The sequence below is a fragment of the Orbicella franksi genome, chromosome 4 (assembly GCF_964199315.1).
Source record: "Orbicella franksi chromosome 4, jaOrbFran1.1, whole genome shotgun sequence".
Lineage (NCBI taxonomy): Eukaryota > Metazoa > Cnidaria > Anthozoa > Scleractinia > Merulinidae > Orbicella > Orbicella franksi.
In genome coordinates this window covers 13,502,367-13,515,995 of record NC_138148.1, presented here as the reverse complement: position 1 = coordinate 13,515,995, position 13,629 = coordinate 13,502,367, and the positions used below count along the sequence as shown (strand labels likewise).

The 13,629-nt window shown below is 41.7% G+C and overlaps 1 protein-coding gene across 1 annotated transcript; it reads right to left on the bottom strand.

Annotated features, from left to right (window-relative positions):
• Window positions 1–10,971: 10,971 nt before the first annotated feature.
• Window positions 10,972–12,364, bottom strand: LOC145485525 (uncharacterized). Its single transcript, XM_081464188.1, has one exon. It carries the CDS (start codon window positions 12,358–12,360, stop codon window positions 10,972–10,974), a length of 1,389 nt encoding a protein of 462 aa, XP_081320314.1. The 5' UTR covers window positions 12,361–12,364.
• Window positions 12,365–13,629: the final 1,265 nt, after the last annotated feature.

The following is a 13,629-nucleotide window of genomic DNA, read 5'->3' as shown; positions in this document are numbered from 1 at the left end:
TTCTGGGAACTCGCAAGTAAAACATTTGTTGAGACAAGTCGCACTGCCAGCGTGCAAGGATGCATCTGTGGTGAACTGCAAATCGTCAAACTCCCAATGCAGGGGTTTGATTAAAAAAGTGCCATTGAAAATAGGTAGGAAATCCAGCCACCAGGCGATGTTGGCTTTCATATCTGCTGAAACCTTGAGCCTTCCATGCATTGATGGAAAAACGTGTAGACTGTTCAATAAGCATGACATAAAAATGCGACCTGGTTTGACACAAGCAGCCACAAATGGAGTTTTCCGAGAAGAGACTTCAACTGCTTTAAAGTGTAAAATTCTCGCGAAGACCAAGAAGACAGTTCAGCAAGAAGATCCTGAACTCGATCTTCAGTAACGGAGAGGGTAAGATGTTCCGCATCAACCTCCACGCCGAGGCAAACCATGTTGGTGGAAGGTGGACAATCTTTGTTGGGTGACGTTTGGAGTCCGAGTTCGTGTAGCAGCTCCTTTAACCTCTGGAAAGCCTGTGGAGCCCTGGCTGGAACATCTGCGCTGTAAAAATCATCAAGATAAACATCAACGAAAAAACAGATTTTGTAAAACAATAAAGCACTGCTTTAGTTGTTCTCTGGCAAATCATTGTGGAAGTCCTTAATCCGAAAGGACAGCGTGTGTCAAAGTAAAGCATGTTGTGTCGAAAGCCAAGGTAAAAGTAATCCTTGGGGTCGATAGGTAGCTGTCTGTAAGCTCGTTGAAGGTCAAGTTTGTACAATAAACAACCCTGGCCATGTTGTAAGATAAATTGACAAAGCCGGTCAATGTCACTCCATAGTGAGCTTCTCTTTTTGAAGTTGGACCAGGCAAATCTCTTGGTTGAGGTCACATTTGGGAGGTGCTGGTGACAATGAATGGCTCTTTGGGCCGTTGCTTGTAGATGGAGAAGTATCCGCCAGTTTAGGATCAGACGAAGGGGATGCCTCTTGATCTTGATCGGGTAGATGAATTCCGTATAGCCGACTTTGGATATCTGCATATGGAAAGTCGGGATCTAGAATCTGTGGACTTTTTGTGGAGATTGAATGCTTCATTTTCCTTTTAGTTCCTTTTAGCATTGAGACATCCTGGAAGTCGGCAACCAAAGATGCTGCTGGGAGATCACGTTCGTCGTCTAGGTTGGCTAAAGGCATTGAAAATCTGTATAAATGAACTGAGGATCCCTCCTAGCTGGTTTAGGCTGTCTTGTGGAGCGCCCTGGCTGAAGATTCATTGAAGATGCTGAGGGATCTGCTTGAGCCATGAGAAAAGAGCTTGGTCTAACGAAATTAACTTGAACGCGATTACAAGAGATTAAGACTGATTACACGTTACTTGTACAAAGATAATATAATGCTTATGATGTCATAACATTTAACAATTAACCATCTTCATGAAGTGACGATTGACACTTGGATGACTTCACTTTCCTCATCACGGTCTCCTAAATCTGTCGGCCCATGCTTTCTCTTCCGTCCCTTATTTACGCTTGCTTTCTGCTGTTTGGTGCTTGCAGCTGCCGTTGCTCTTCGTGCTTCATCGTGGGATACTTCTTGCTGATTTTCAGTGTTGCCCCTCTCACTCAACTCACTGCTAGTTGATTCCTCCCAGGCACTTGAACTGGCATTATCTGTATTTCGTATAGCTGTTTCACATACAACGCAGGGTCTGCGTTATCGGAGCAACCTAGAAACTCATCCATAACTTCGTAAAATTCAAAGGACTCTCAGCCTCGTCCGGTTTTTGAATTATTGTGACAAACAGTTTTATATTTTTCAAAAAGTGCCTGCCATTTCTCTTTTTCCTGAGCCAAGGTTTTTTCCGTGCAGATGCTGGCTTCTTCGCAGGCTTGTTTAAACTCTGCGTATATTTTCTCCCATATTGCTTTCTTTCCTGTGCTGCTCTTGGCAGATTTAAGGCCATCGTAATGTGTTCTGAATGCTCCCACAAGTATTTTTACCTCTGCGCTGTCCCAGCATTTGCTGCTTGCGCGGAAATCACCTTGAGCAGTGGCTCCCGGACTTTGCGACTGAGGTGATCCTGAACTTTCTGAAGCTACAGGCGAAGAAGATGTATAATCCTGGAGATCAGCTGGATATGAAGACGGTCCTGGCCCATAAATGTTGCCATAGTTCGTAGGGTAAAAAAACAGGAGCACTTTGAAAAGCATCTTGAAAACTGGGCATTTCACTGGTCCCATCAAGCTGGCGGTTTCGATTGAATAAAAATCCATTGTACAAATCTCCTTGTTGGTTGTTTCTAGGCCTAGGGATGGAATCAAAACACATGTAAGAAAATGTACTATAGATCTTCCTTGGCTTCTGTTATATTTAAACGCAAAATGAGCAAAAAAGAAAAGCTTTGTTCTTTTTGATGTATCCATGGAAATAGACCACAGTAAATTTACCTTGGGAAATGGCGGTCACACATGATTTATGAGTTTCCAGAGGTAAAGAGCCTTTTAACCATGGTAAAAGGACGATGTGTAACCGCAACTAATAAGTCTGTATTGCGATCAATCTCCACAATCCCTCATGCGCAGATTAAGGCCCAGTTCAAACGTCGAACTTTTCATGAGCTGAACCTAATAGCCCCAATTAAGTACATGACGAGATCGACGTTTGAATCAATTAAGTTCGACTCATGTTATTTGGGTCGACCCAAGAATAAAGTTCGACATGGCCAGTCGGTCAGTTCGACTACGGGGCGACTCCGATTCAAACGTCGAACTTTTCATGTACCGAACCTAATGCATACATTACAAATACATTAAATTAATTAATTTTTACCCAGAGTTCTGCATGTTTCCCATTTTGTCATGCGTACACAGCTTGTTTTGATCTTTTGGAACAAAATGGCGGGAAGAGCGGGAAGATATGTGTTCCTCTTGCTTCGAGAGTACAAAAAATACTCGCTTCATGTGCATAAACCACTTTTGTTTGCGGTGTTCCGTATTTGAAAGCGATAAGAGTGTAGCGGGTTGGAAAGCAGGCAGTCCGGTGGCGTACTGCGAGTCATGTTTTTGAGAGAAAATGACAAAATAAATGAATCTTGAAGAAACCGACGACAGGAACGAATTGAACTGGACGAGACTCGTCACAGTTGAACTGTGATGTTCCTTCGGGAATAAGCAATAATACAAGGCAAACCAAATTTAAAAATCGTCTTCGGTTGTCAAAGGCTAACTGCATCTGGAGTCGCCTTCTTCGACTTGTGCTACCCTCCTTGATCGCACTTGCAAGAAAAGCAAGCTCTTCATTTCCACAATTCGTCTTTCCCACACTGTTCGTGCCATTTTGGTCAGCAATAACCGCCGTTTGCATTAGTGTCTCTTTTATTTTTGCAATTAAGTTCGACTAAATAAGGTTCGACGTTTGAATCAACTGCCGAACTTAATTATTTGGGTCGACCCAAATTGGTATTAGGTTCGGCACATGTAAAGTTCGACGTTTGAACCGGGCCTAAAAGCAGAAATTCAAACCTGGTGGATTCCTGTCTATGTCTCAGACTACCTTACCCGAGTAAAACAGCTATGCAATGCAACAAAGTGAGGACCGGGGGGTGGGGTCACATTACAAATTCCTTGTTTGCATTTAAAACTACAAATACAAGAAAAAATATCACAAGTGTCACAAAAGCAACAGATACTTGAAACTGTGTATACATATCTAAATTGCAAGGTTAAATAAAATATACTTAATTTCAACCTTTGTCACAGCACAATAAACATGTCTAAGTCAAATCAAAGTGTTCCTGCCTTTACTCGCGGAGTAAATACATTTCATTTCAACTACTTTATATTTTGTCTTTGCATAATATACAACTTTTACCACCCACACAAAACATTTCTTCAAACAAAATTGCTCCTCCACATACCAGATTATCTATATTGTGATTTTAATTTATTCTTGGTTGGATTTTTTCCTTTCTTTTACATACATAATCATGGAAAGCTATAATTGCAAAGGAAAACAAAAACAAACCAAAGCATTTACAAAGTTGACTTGTACAAACAAGCCACCTCACCGGGGTGAGGCAAGGTAATATCCTGGCCTGTAAAATGACTGATGGATGGTCTGCCAATGTCGAGCAGGGAGATGGACTCTTCCAACTACAAAGATGGAGCCGTCTTCTCTCTGATTGATGCGCAGTCTGTAGGCGCAGTGGGTGGTTATGTGCATCATTTCCATCCTCATCAAACTCTGGCCTTATGTCAAATGAAGGATAGGACTCTTCAGAGTAGCGCTCATTTAATGTCCAATAACAGAACGGTAAATCTGCGTTCATCCTCTTGCAAAATTCCCTGAAATTAAAAAAGAAAGCAATGTTCCAAATAAGACCATACACCCCACCAATAACAATTTATGTTTTAACTTGTGGATATTTATCAGAGGGAAACATTTGTGTGTTCATGAAAGTTGCCTGCTATGCAGGTGTGATGAGGGGAAGTTGTCTTTTTTTGCACCCTAGACCTCATGGGTATAGTGTTTTTGTAGGCAACATACAGCAGGGGAACAATTATAATCATTATTGATTCAAAGTAGTTTCTGTACCCTCATCTTGATTAACACTTTACCATACTAAAGGAAAGATTATGAATGTTTTTACCTTACACTCTTTGGCCAGTAGGCCTTGAACATTTTCAAAGTGAAAATTTAACCAAGGTCTCGATGGGTGACACAGAAGTAGGATTCGAAGTCATCTGTCTCAGCAGCATAGGGGTGTTCCTCGTACCCAATTTTCTTGATTCTGAGTGCGCCTGAGCTCCTGGCTCTCAATATTTGTTGTAGCTTCTACAACAGTCTCCCTTGAGAATCCTCTTATACCAGCAACAGGCCTTGAAACCAACACTATTAAGTCAGCTGTAAATTTTTCTGTATATTGTCCATTAATTCCTTGAAACAATTTTGTAGCTGCAGTATATAAGCTATACGTATATATATGTATATATAACAGTAAAAACTTAAGAGCTAGGTTATATGGTCATTAAATCGCTACTCCGAGTTTCATGCCTCATGCGAGGCAATCATCAGGCGACTGCCAGAAAAAACGGTTACATTCAAAGATATTTGAAAATACAGAACAATACAATTACATACTAGATGTGTTGTGTGTCACGTGTCACGTCACGTGGGATCTTAATCGCTGATTAGATGATAACATTTTTCAGCAAGAATTTCCTAGCATGTCTGCAACACAATGCAAGCTCATTTCTGCTGTTCAGAGTTGACATTTCCGGTTTACATAAGGTGAGAAATCTCTCCCACAAACACAAATTACATCTCTTGGTAACATTCGAATAAGACCTAGCCTGTTTAACTATGTGCCACTTGATGTCATACTTAATGTTCTGATCTTTCAGGCTCCATATGTATTTACTTAGTTCAGTAGCGTGTTTGTACCACTCATTTCGAAAAGAACATACATGAGTACGATATCTTAATTTGAATGCAGTGTCACAGAGTCCAATGTATGTCTCTTTCGTGGTTGGTGTGGTGACTTTGGCCTGGTAAATTACGCTTTTTATGCTACAATTTCCATCCATGGAACACTTGGTACATTTCTGGCTGTTGCAATTTTTCATTTGGTCATTAGTGCATGTGGATTTGTTAATGTCAGCTTTGTTATGGTTAGATATGATTGTTTAGATGTTACCCATGCAGCTGTAGCTTAATTTGAGTGTGTTACGGTTAAAAATTTTATGAAGTGGGTTAGATTTGGGGAAGTGCTTATCAATAAGTGAAAGGAAGCGTTTCCCGACGTTTGTTTCCACGTTCTTGCTGTATGGTGGATTGAACCACAGGATGTTTCGTTGTCTGTTTATTCGTGGGCGGGGTGTCTGGTTCGGTGTGGCATTGAATGATAGGTTTTAGTGGTATACGCTTTTGTTAAGCGCCTCTTGATAGACGCCCTTAGCATTATCGAAGCATTCTTTATCAGAGGATATTTTGGAGAGCCTCGATCTCAGAGTTGTTTGGGGTCTGTACCTGATCAATACATTGGAACGAAAAGTCACCTAGAGTGTGTGGGGTTTTGTTAAAATGTATTGCTTCTTCACAAGTTGTTTTGTTTGTGAGCATAGCAGACTTATGATTGCAAAACCTAATTCTAAAATCAGTAGTGGTAGATCCCAAGTATTGCAAGGGACATTTCTTGCAAGAAGCCAAATAAATTACATTTTTTGAATCACAAGAAAGCCTAGAATGAATGGTGTATTTTTTGCCCGTCTGAAAACTAAGAAATGATTTGGATTCAACAAAGAAATTTTGACACAGGTCGCATCTATTCCTATCACATTTGAAACAACCATTGTTTTGATGAATTATTTGTCCCTCTTCGACAGTTTTGAAACGAGATAGTGCTAATAATTCTTTGAGATTTTTTGACCGATGACAAGATGGTATGAGAGAACTTGGAGGGAAAAGTTCTTTTAATTTGGGGTTGGATTGTAGAATGAACAAATGCTTTCTGATTATGTTGCCCACGTCGGGTAAATTTGGATTAAATGTAATCACAAATGGAAACAATTTCTTCGCTTCCTTTCCACGAGTCTTAAGTAAATCATTTCTAGGAATGGTGGAGGCTTTGGAGAATTGATCAGAAACTAATTTAGAGGGATGACCCTGGTTAACAAGGTACCCTTTGTACTCAGCTGTTCTCTCGGCGAGAAAAATTTCCTCCAAGCAATTTCTTTTTAATCTTGTGGCTACTCCAAAAGTAGCCACAAGATTAAAAAGAAATTGCTCGGAGGAGATTTTTTTATTAGCTGTCACTTGTAATTACATAATCACTACCACCTTAATCTTATTTAAAGCTCGTTTTTATTAAAAAGTTGTAATAAATGAAGGTCTCTGACCGAAACGTTTTTATTAAATTTTTTAATCTTTTTTACGTCAGAAGTTGTCCGTCCTCACAATTTTTTAACTTTCTATATATAAACAATTAGGTGAACTACTCAAATCGTGAGTGGATGGATGTTTAATACAGAACTGTTTCGTAGGTCACCGAAAAGGTAACCCACTCCTCAGTTAAACTCCATTTCACACTGAAGCGTTAGGTCTACATCAACAATATGATCGCGTGATGACAACAGTTAACATAACGGTTGAAATAATATGCTCGCGTGATGAAAACAGTTGAAATGAACAGCGCACGCTTGCAATACCTAAGTCGCACCGAGTGCTCGTGCTAAATTTACAAACTTTGATTTGTGCTTTGATTAACTGTACCTTAGAATGAACTTGTGCCGGTGCCTGCATGTTGAAATCAGCTCATTGCACATGTTTAGGGTTGCCATGTGTGGCTTAGTTATTAAAAAGAACTTCTCAGTAGTGCAAAGATTACAACGTTTTGTAAGGTTCGTGTATGGCTTTGCTTTAGCGAGGATCTTCCACGTGACTGTGAAGTCTTTGTTTTCCTCCTTTAACTTCCACAGGTGCTTGCTGAGCTCAGTCTCATTTCTTCTCCTTTCATGCCTGAATGGCATTTGGTGGTTTCTGTATCTTGCCTTAAACTGGTTTGCTGTGAGACTGATGTATGTTTCCTTTGTGTCTTGGGTATTAACCGTGACTTGATACACAACTTCATTCACCAGGCATTCTCCATCCAGTGGGCATTCTTCTTTTTTCCTACAGTTGCACTTTTTCCCTTCGTCTTGCTGTGGTTGTGCTGTTTCGGTGTTCTTCAATATGGCTTTGTTGTGGCCATCTATAAACTGCTTGACGTTGGGCATGTAGCTGTACCTGAATTTCAAAGTATTTCTGTTAAATATTTTCCTCAGTTTGTGGCCCGTAGGAGAAGATCTATTTTATATATTATATATATATAAGTTACACACATTGTACTACGTCACACAATTAACCAATTAAGACTCTGTAACAATTACATGTGAAGACCCCTGAGGAAGGTTAGTGCCGAAATGTGTCGGGTCTTGAATAAAGTGTTGAAAACGGAAGCCCATTCTCCATTGTGTGAGTTTATATATATTTATATATATATGCAAATTGGCAAAAACATGCCTGCTAGGTTTTTGAATCCAGGCTAAGCCAGTGACCTTAAACCCAGGGCGGGCTACATCAGGGCTAGGCTGGGCACATGGCCCAATGACTGGCCTATCTGCTGGTGGCTTGCTGGGGACCAGCTGTCAAAAGCAGGAGGGAGGGGAGAGTGTCTTTTACTAACACCCTGAACTAGTTAGAACTTGAGTTTTCAGTGTTAAATAAGCTTGATGTTGACTGTGTTTCTGGGTATTTTACCCAGTTGTTTGACCTTGTTTGAGGCTTCTGTGTTGACATGGCACCCTGCTGGAGTGATCCACGCCACGTGCATGCGTGATTTGCCAATCTCCTAGCCAGGGGGGTGGTCAGAGGACTTCTGGCCGCTGGGACTGTCTGAGTCAATGTGGGCATGTTTTTGCAAATTCGGTTAGATATATATATAGAGTGAATAAATGTTTGAAAGAAAATTCGCCCTGAGTGGGATTTGAACCCACGTCCCCCCACACACTAGTCGGGTGTGATATCCACTACACCATCAGGACAACCATGCTGGCAACACGGCAATCGAAGATGTGATTTTATGTGGAATAGAACGTGGTCTCCGAGGAGATTTTCTTTCAAGGTGACAAGGTAGGGGATAGGGTGTAGTGAATATCACACCTGACTAGTATGTGGGGGGACGTGGGTTCAAATCCCACTCGGGGCAAATTTTCTTTCAAACATTTATTCACCCTGAAATATGATTATCTGGGGTGTACAGGGTCAGGGGTTCTTTCATATACAGTGTATATACATGTATATAAAATGGAAAAAATAAAACTGCAATGTCATTGCAATCATTTGTATTTCGCTTTCTTTAGTAATAAAAACTGAATGTGTGCATTGCTGAGTGACACTTTTGTTCACCATCATTGCCCAGTTGGTTTTAAAAACTTAAGGCAAATGTAAGGGTATAACAAAGACGAAAATGTTTGTCTCATTAGATTTCTGTTATTGTTATTGTTCAGCGTTTTTTTTAAATTCCAAACTCTCAAGATACCTGTTAATGTCAATGGTAGAGATGGTAATTCTCACTATGCCAAGGCATCCACTCATCTAGAATGAAGTTGAGCATCTGGTAGTTATATCGGGACCTCTGCAGCTGGCTCGAGTGTCTGCCATCTGATGCCTCATGCCATTGTGCAATGGTCTGCACATAACAAGCTTCTGAGTTATGACCATGCCTCTCAAGAGAATTTACCACATGGTATGACAAGAGCCTCTCTGCATCCTTCACACTTTGCTTTTGCTTACCAACCAAAGCAGCATACGTCAGGCCACTCGGGATCAGCCAGAACATCTGAAAATGATTTATAGTTGAGTGCACTGTAACTCCCATTCCTTAAATGCTGTGCAATCCTTTTGAGAAGGTGGTTGTGGTCAGCTCTATCATGGTGTACCAGGCCCGTGACAGGATCAACTTCCGTGACATAAAGGTGAGATGTGAAATCTACACCCTGTAGCTTGAGCTCTGCAACCCTCATGCAGAAAGTGTATGTAGACAATTGACCGGAGCTTGTCAAGAAGCGACGCGGTTGTGTTACTCCAGAAGGGATAGGGGGTGTATCCAGCAGGTACTAGACTGCCCCTAAGGTGTCCACGTGCTCATGGTGGGTGGACGGCCATTATTGTGCTCTACCAAACTTCACTTATACTTCGCTTTAATTTTGATAATTTTAATAATTTTGGGTCCTTCTGGGCTACTTTCGGTATCAAACACTAGGACAAGCTGCTTGGAACTCTACCACTCTCAGGTAATATGCCATGTTCCTGGTGCGCTTTGCCTTAGTGTCAGGTGCACTTTGCCTACATCTGTGCACTTTGCCTGAGTTGTGCGCTTTGCCTAACCTCCAAGGTGCGCTTTGCCTAATCGTTTACTGCACCATGCCTAAGTGCACTTTGCCTTTAGGTGCGCTTTGCCTAACAACCCATAATCCTTTCTGGAATGGCTTGGTTTTTAGGGTTTATGTAGTGCTTGTTGTGTGACTTGCTATGGTTTTAATTTAATTCCATTCCTATGTAATCTGAAATTTTTATGAATTTTTAAAAAGTGCCCTTTTTGCGTCCACTTCTGTTTTGCTAGTTGATTTTTCGGGCGCACATGCGCTTTCAAAGCCTATTTTTGTTTTTGTTAGGGCACAAGAACGACAGGCCTTCAGGATGAGTTATTAATATTTTATTCTTAAACAGTATTGTGGAAGAAAAAGGACCTCAAATGTAAGGAGCAGGGAAGTGAAGGAGATGTTGGACAGGCTTTCATTGGGTATGTCTCGCTACTTCTCTGCCGCCTATGCGCAGCTCAACCTATATTTTTGTTGATCTTTGACACCCGAAGAATGGCTCCCTTTCTTGCTGTTGTTTTTTATGGGGTGGCATCAATATAGCCAACACCCAACCGTCCTCCTGTGTCATCCTGGACTTGGGACCAGGCAATGGTGGAGTTAAAAACGCAACAGTTATTTTATTTTTAATATTCTTATTTTAACAACAATGACATTTATTTTATAATATTTTTTTGTTTACTTTTCAGAACTCAACAACAGAACAGAACAATATTTCTTATATTTTTTGTTTTCTTTCAGAACAAAACGATAGTACAACAACAATAAGGTAATTTCAAAATTACGTTTCACTATTTCTTAGAACGCTTCTTGCACAATGTGTCTTCTCTTAAGAACTAAACGATAGTAAAATAACGATAGAGTAATGTCACAATTAGGTTTCACTACTTCTGAGAACGCTAGTTGTACAATCGTGCGTCTTCTTTTCAGAACTAAACGATAGCAAAGTAACAATAGAGTAATTTAACAATTACATTTCACTACTTCTGAGAAGGCTTCTTGTACAATGTTGTATTTTGTTTTCAAAACTTAACGATAGTACAGGAACGATAGAGTAATTTTACAATTACATTTTACTATTTCTGAGAACACTTCTTGTACAATGTCTTTATTTTCTCGTAGCAGCGTTCTAAGCCTTCAGTGGCAGAGATGTGTTTGAGAACATTGTCGGTTTCAAATAGATGCATTATTTCTCTTCGCAGAGGCATAGTCTTAATTGGGTGAAAGAAGTTTTCTAAGACCTCCACGGCATCAGCATCCCATTGCCTACGTGACTTTGAGGACACTGAACCAGTGTCAGGTAGGGTTTTAACGCCATCATCATCTGGTTGATCAACTACATCTTTGAGAGTCCTGGCAAGCTTTGTGCGATACTGCACAAAGTCGTACACTTTCTTCACTTTACGCGGCTGCACCACCAGACTCTTGAGGTGGTTGTCATTTCGCATTTGTGCCAGCACTTCTTGCTCAGACAGAAACTCTCCTCGCTTGATCTCTTTCTTGAATACGCTCCTCGCCACAAGACAGTCTTCTGCAGTCAGGCTTGCAGGTTTGGAAGTGGACTTGGAGGTTGATGCCTCATCTGACTTGTCAGGAACAGTAGACTGTTGCTTTTTAAGTTTGAGGTCCTTAAAGGGGACATCATCGTCTTCATCATCAGACTCTACAGCCTTAGTTGCAGAAGTGGATGCTTTGGTTGGACTGCCTTTGGGAGAGTCTGTAGCTCCTTGTATAATTTTTTTCATGATGTGTGCTGAAGTGGCCTTTCTAGCATTAAGACTGAGGACGTAATTTCTATCAGCAGTTGTTGTTTTGTGCTTCATGTGAGATGCGACAACTCGCTTAGCATCCCCCGAAAGTTTGTCTGCTGCTGAGCTGAACAGTTTGAGTATACTTGTGGCTGTTACACGACGCTCTGTACATACTCCAGCGTGCTGAAACGTTTCAGCTACCCGACGCCCGATGGTGCCATGTGGAAATCGTTCGCCATTTTCTTTGACGAAAAGATGTTTTTCACTTTTGACAGCAAACTCTGGTTGTATAACATCTGCGTATACTTTCACCATATGGTAGAGTTGCGCATTAAGAACCAGCTCGGCAGGTCCCTGATGCTTGGTGGTCTTGTGCTCGTCAACTATCACTATGTACTGGTCATTGTCTTTCACGTGCGTGGCACGGCAAAACCTGTCTAGCAAGCAATCCTCTAATGGGTCAGGGCGAGCTGTATTCTCAAATAAGGTAGTGACCATTAGGTAATCACGCACTTGCACGAACTCGTTTTTGCTTAGACTTCTGAATCCATCCGACACGTCCCCAATCAGCCGTACTGCCGTTCGCACATATTCAGTCTGGGCAAATTTGCACACATCAGCTGTTTCCACTGCCGTAAATGATTCTTCGACTTTCCTAGTGGTTGTTTGGGTGGCTGTGAGACGGCGAATGGATTTGCTATAGTCTGACAACATTTGGCAAGGTGATGAGAGACTTTTTTTCCTTGTCAGTCAAGTACGTCTTTTTGTAAAAGACGCCTCTCGATGAACTGCCTGAAGAGTTCTAGAGATTTCAAGTATGCTTTCAATGTGTTCCCTTTCAAAGTTCCATCGTCAAGGTTTGGCTTAAGAAACTCTGTCCAGATGTCCATGCTGTCGTTGCAAATTAGACAGCAGAGGTCTTTGCCATCTGGGTCCATGGCCTCCAGGATCATGTGCACTTGCCGGACGTGTAACAGTGTTTGCTCTTCATGAATGTTGCCTCCGACACCATGCATGAGAAAGAAATAGAACTGGCTTAGAAAATGTCCCCGCTGGGTTTTGTTTCGGTCCGAAGTCATGCGGTAGTACTCCTTCCAGCGCCTGGCGGTCTCCGATAGTTGGCTGGGAACATCTGAGCCATCCCCGTCCTCCCTGTCCTCCTCAGTTGGAGTGTCGTCTTCAGCGGAGTCGTCATGAAGGGAGTAGTCACTCTCTTCAGTGGTGGTTGATGTCTCTGTCTCTTCACCCTCGCTCTTGTCAAGTAACGTGGCCTTTTTGATGGGAACAGCTGCAGTTTTCTTTTTGGCGCAGGTGCAACTGATGAAGACTTGTTCTTGATACTGGGAGATGGAAGCGGGCGTTTGGAGCCAGAGGGTTTCTTGATACTGACACTGGATTTGACCAATGACAATGATGGCGTGTTATTCTTCTTCTGAGATGGGCCTGATATACGAACAAAAGTCTTCTTGGCAGTCGCAATGGTGTCAGGGTCTCCAAGCTGGTGGAATTGATGCAAGTGTTGCGATATGTGCGTGACTTTTTCACATCCTCTGTAGCCACATTGACACCATGAAGTAGGCCTTTTATTACTCTTCTCTTTGGATTGACGCTTTGCCAGAAGATCAGCCTTTGCTACCCACACTTTGGCAGTTTTGGTGTCTGGCGATTCTACAGGATGATTCTTCAGGAGGTGTGCGAGCAGGAGAGTGCTAGTGTGAGGGCAGAGAGGGCATTTCCTCTTCTTGTTGTGGTTCCTCTTAGGAGCCTTCTTTGTTGCTTCCATCTCCTTTTCTTGGTCTCCTTTCTTCTCTGCAGTGCCACCTTCACCTTCATCTCTAGGATTAGCCTGGAAACAACATCTTCTGTCTTTTCTTTTGGGTCTCCTTTGCTCTCCACGGTGCCACCATCATCTCCATCTCTAGGGTTAGCAATGGAATCATTGTCATGTTCTCCCTCTTCATCTTTTTCAGCTTCATCCTCCGA

Bases quoted from the DNA above. Each gene is read 5' to 3' on its own strand.
- LOC145485525 (XM_081464188.1), bottom strand. From the start codon at position 12,360: ATGTTGTCAGACTATAGCAAATCCATTCGCCGTCTCACAGCCACCCAA.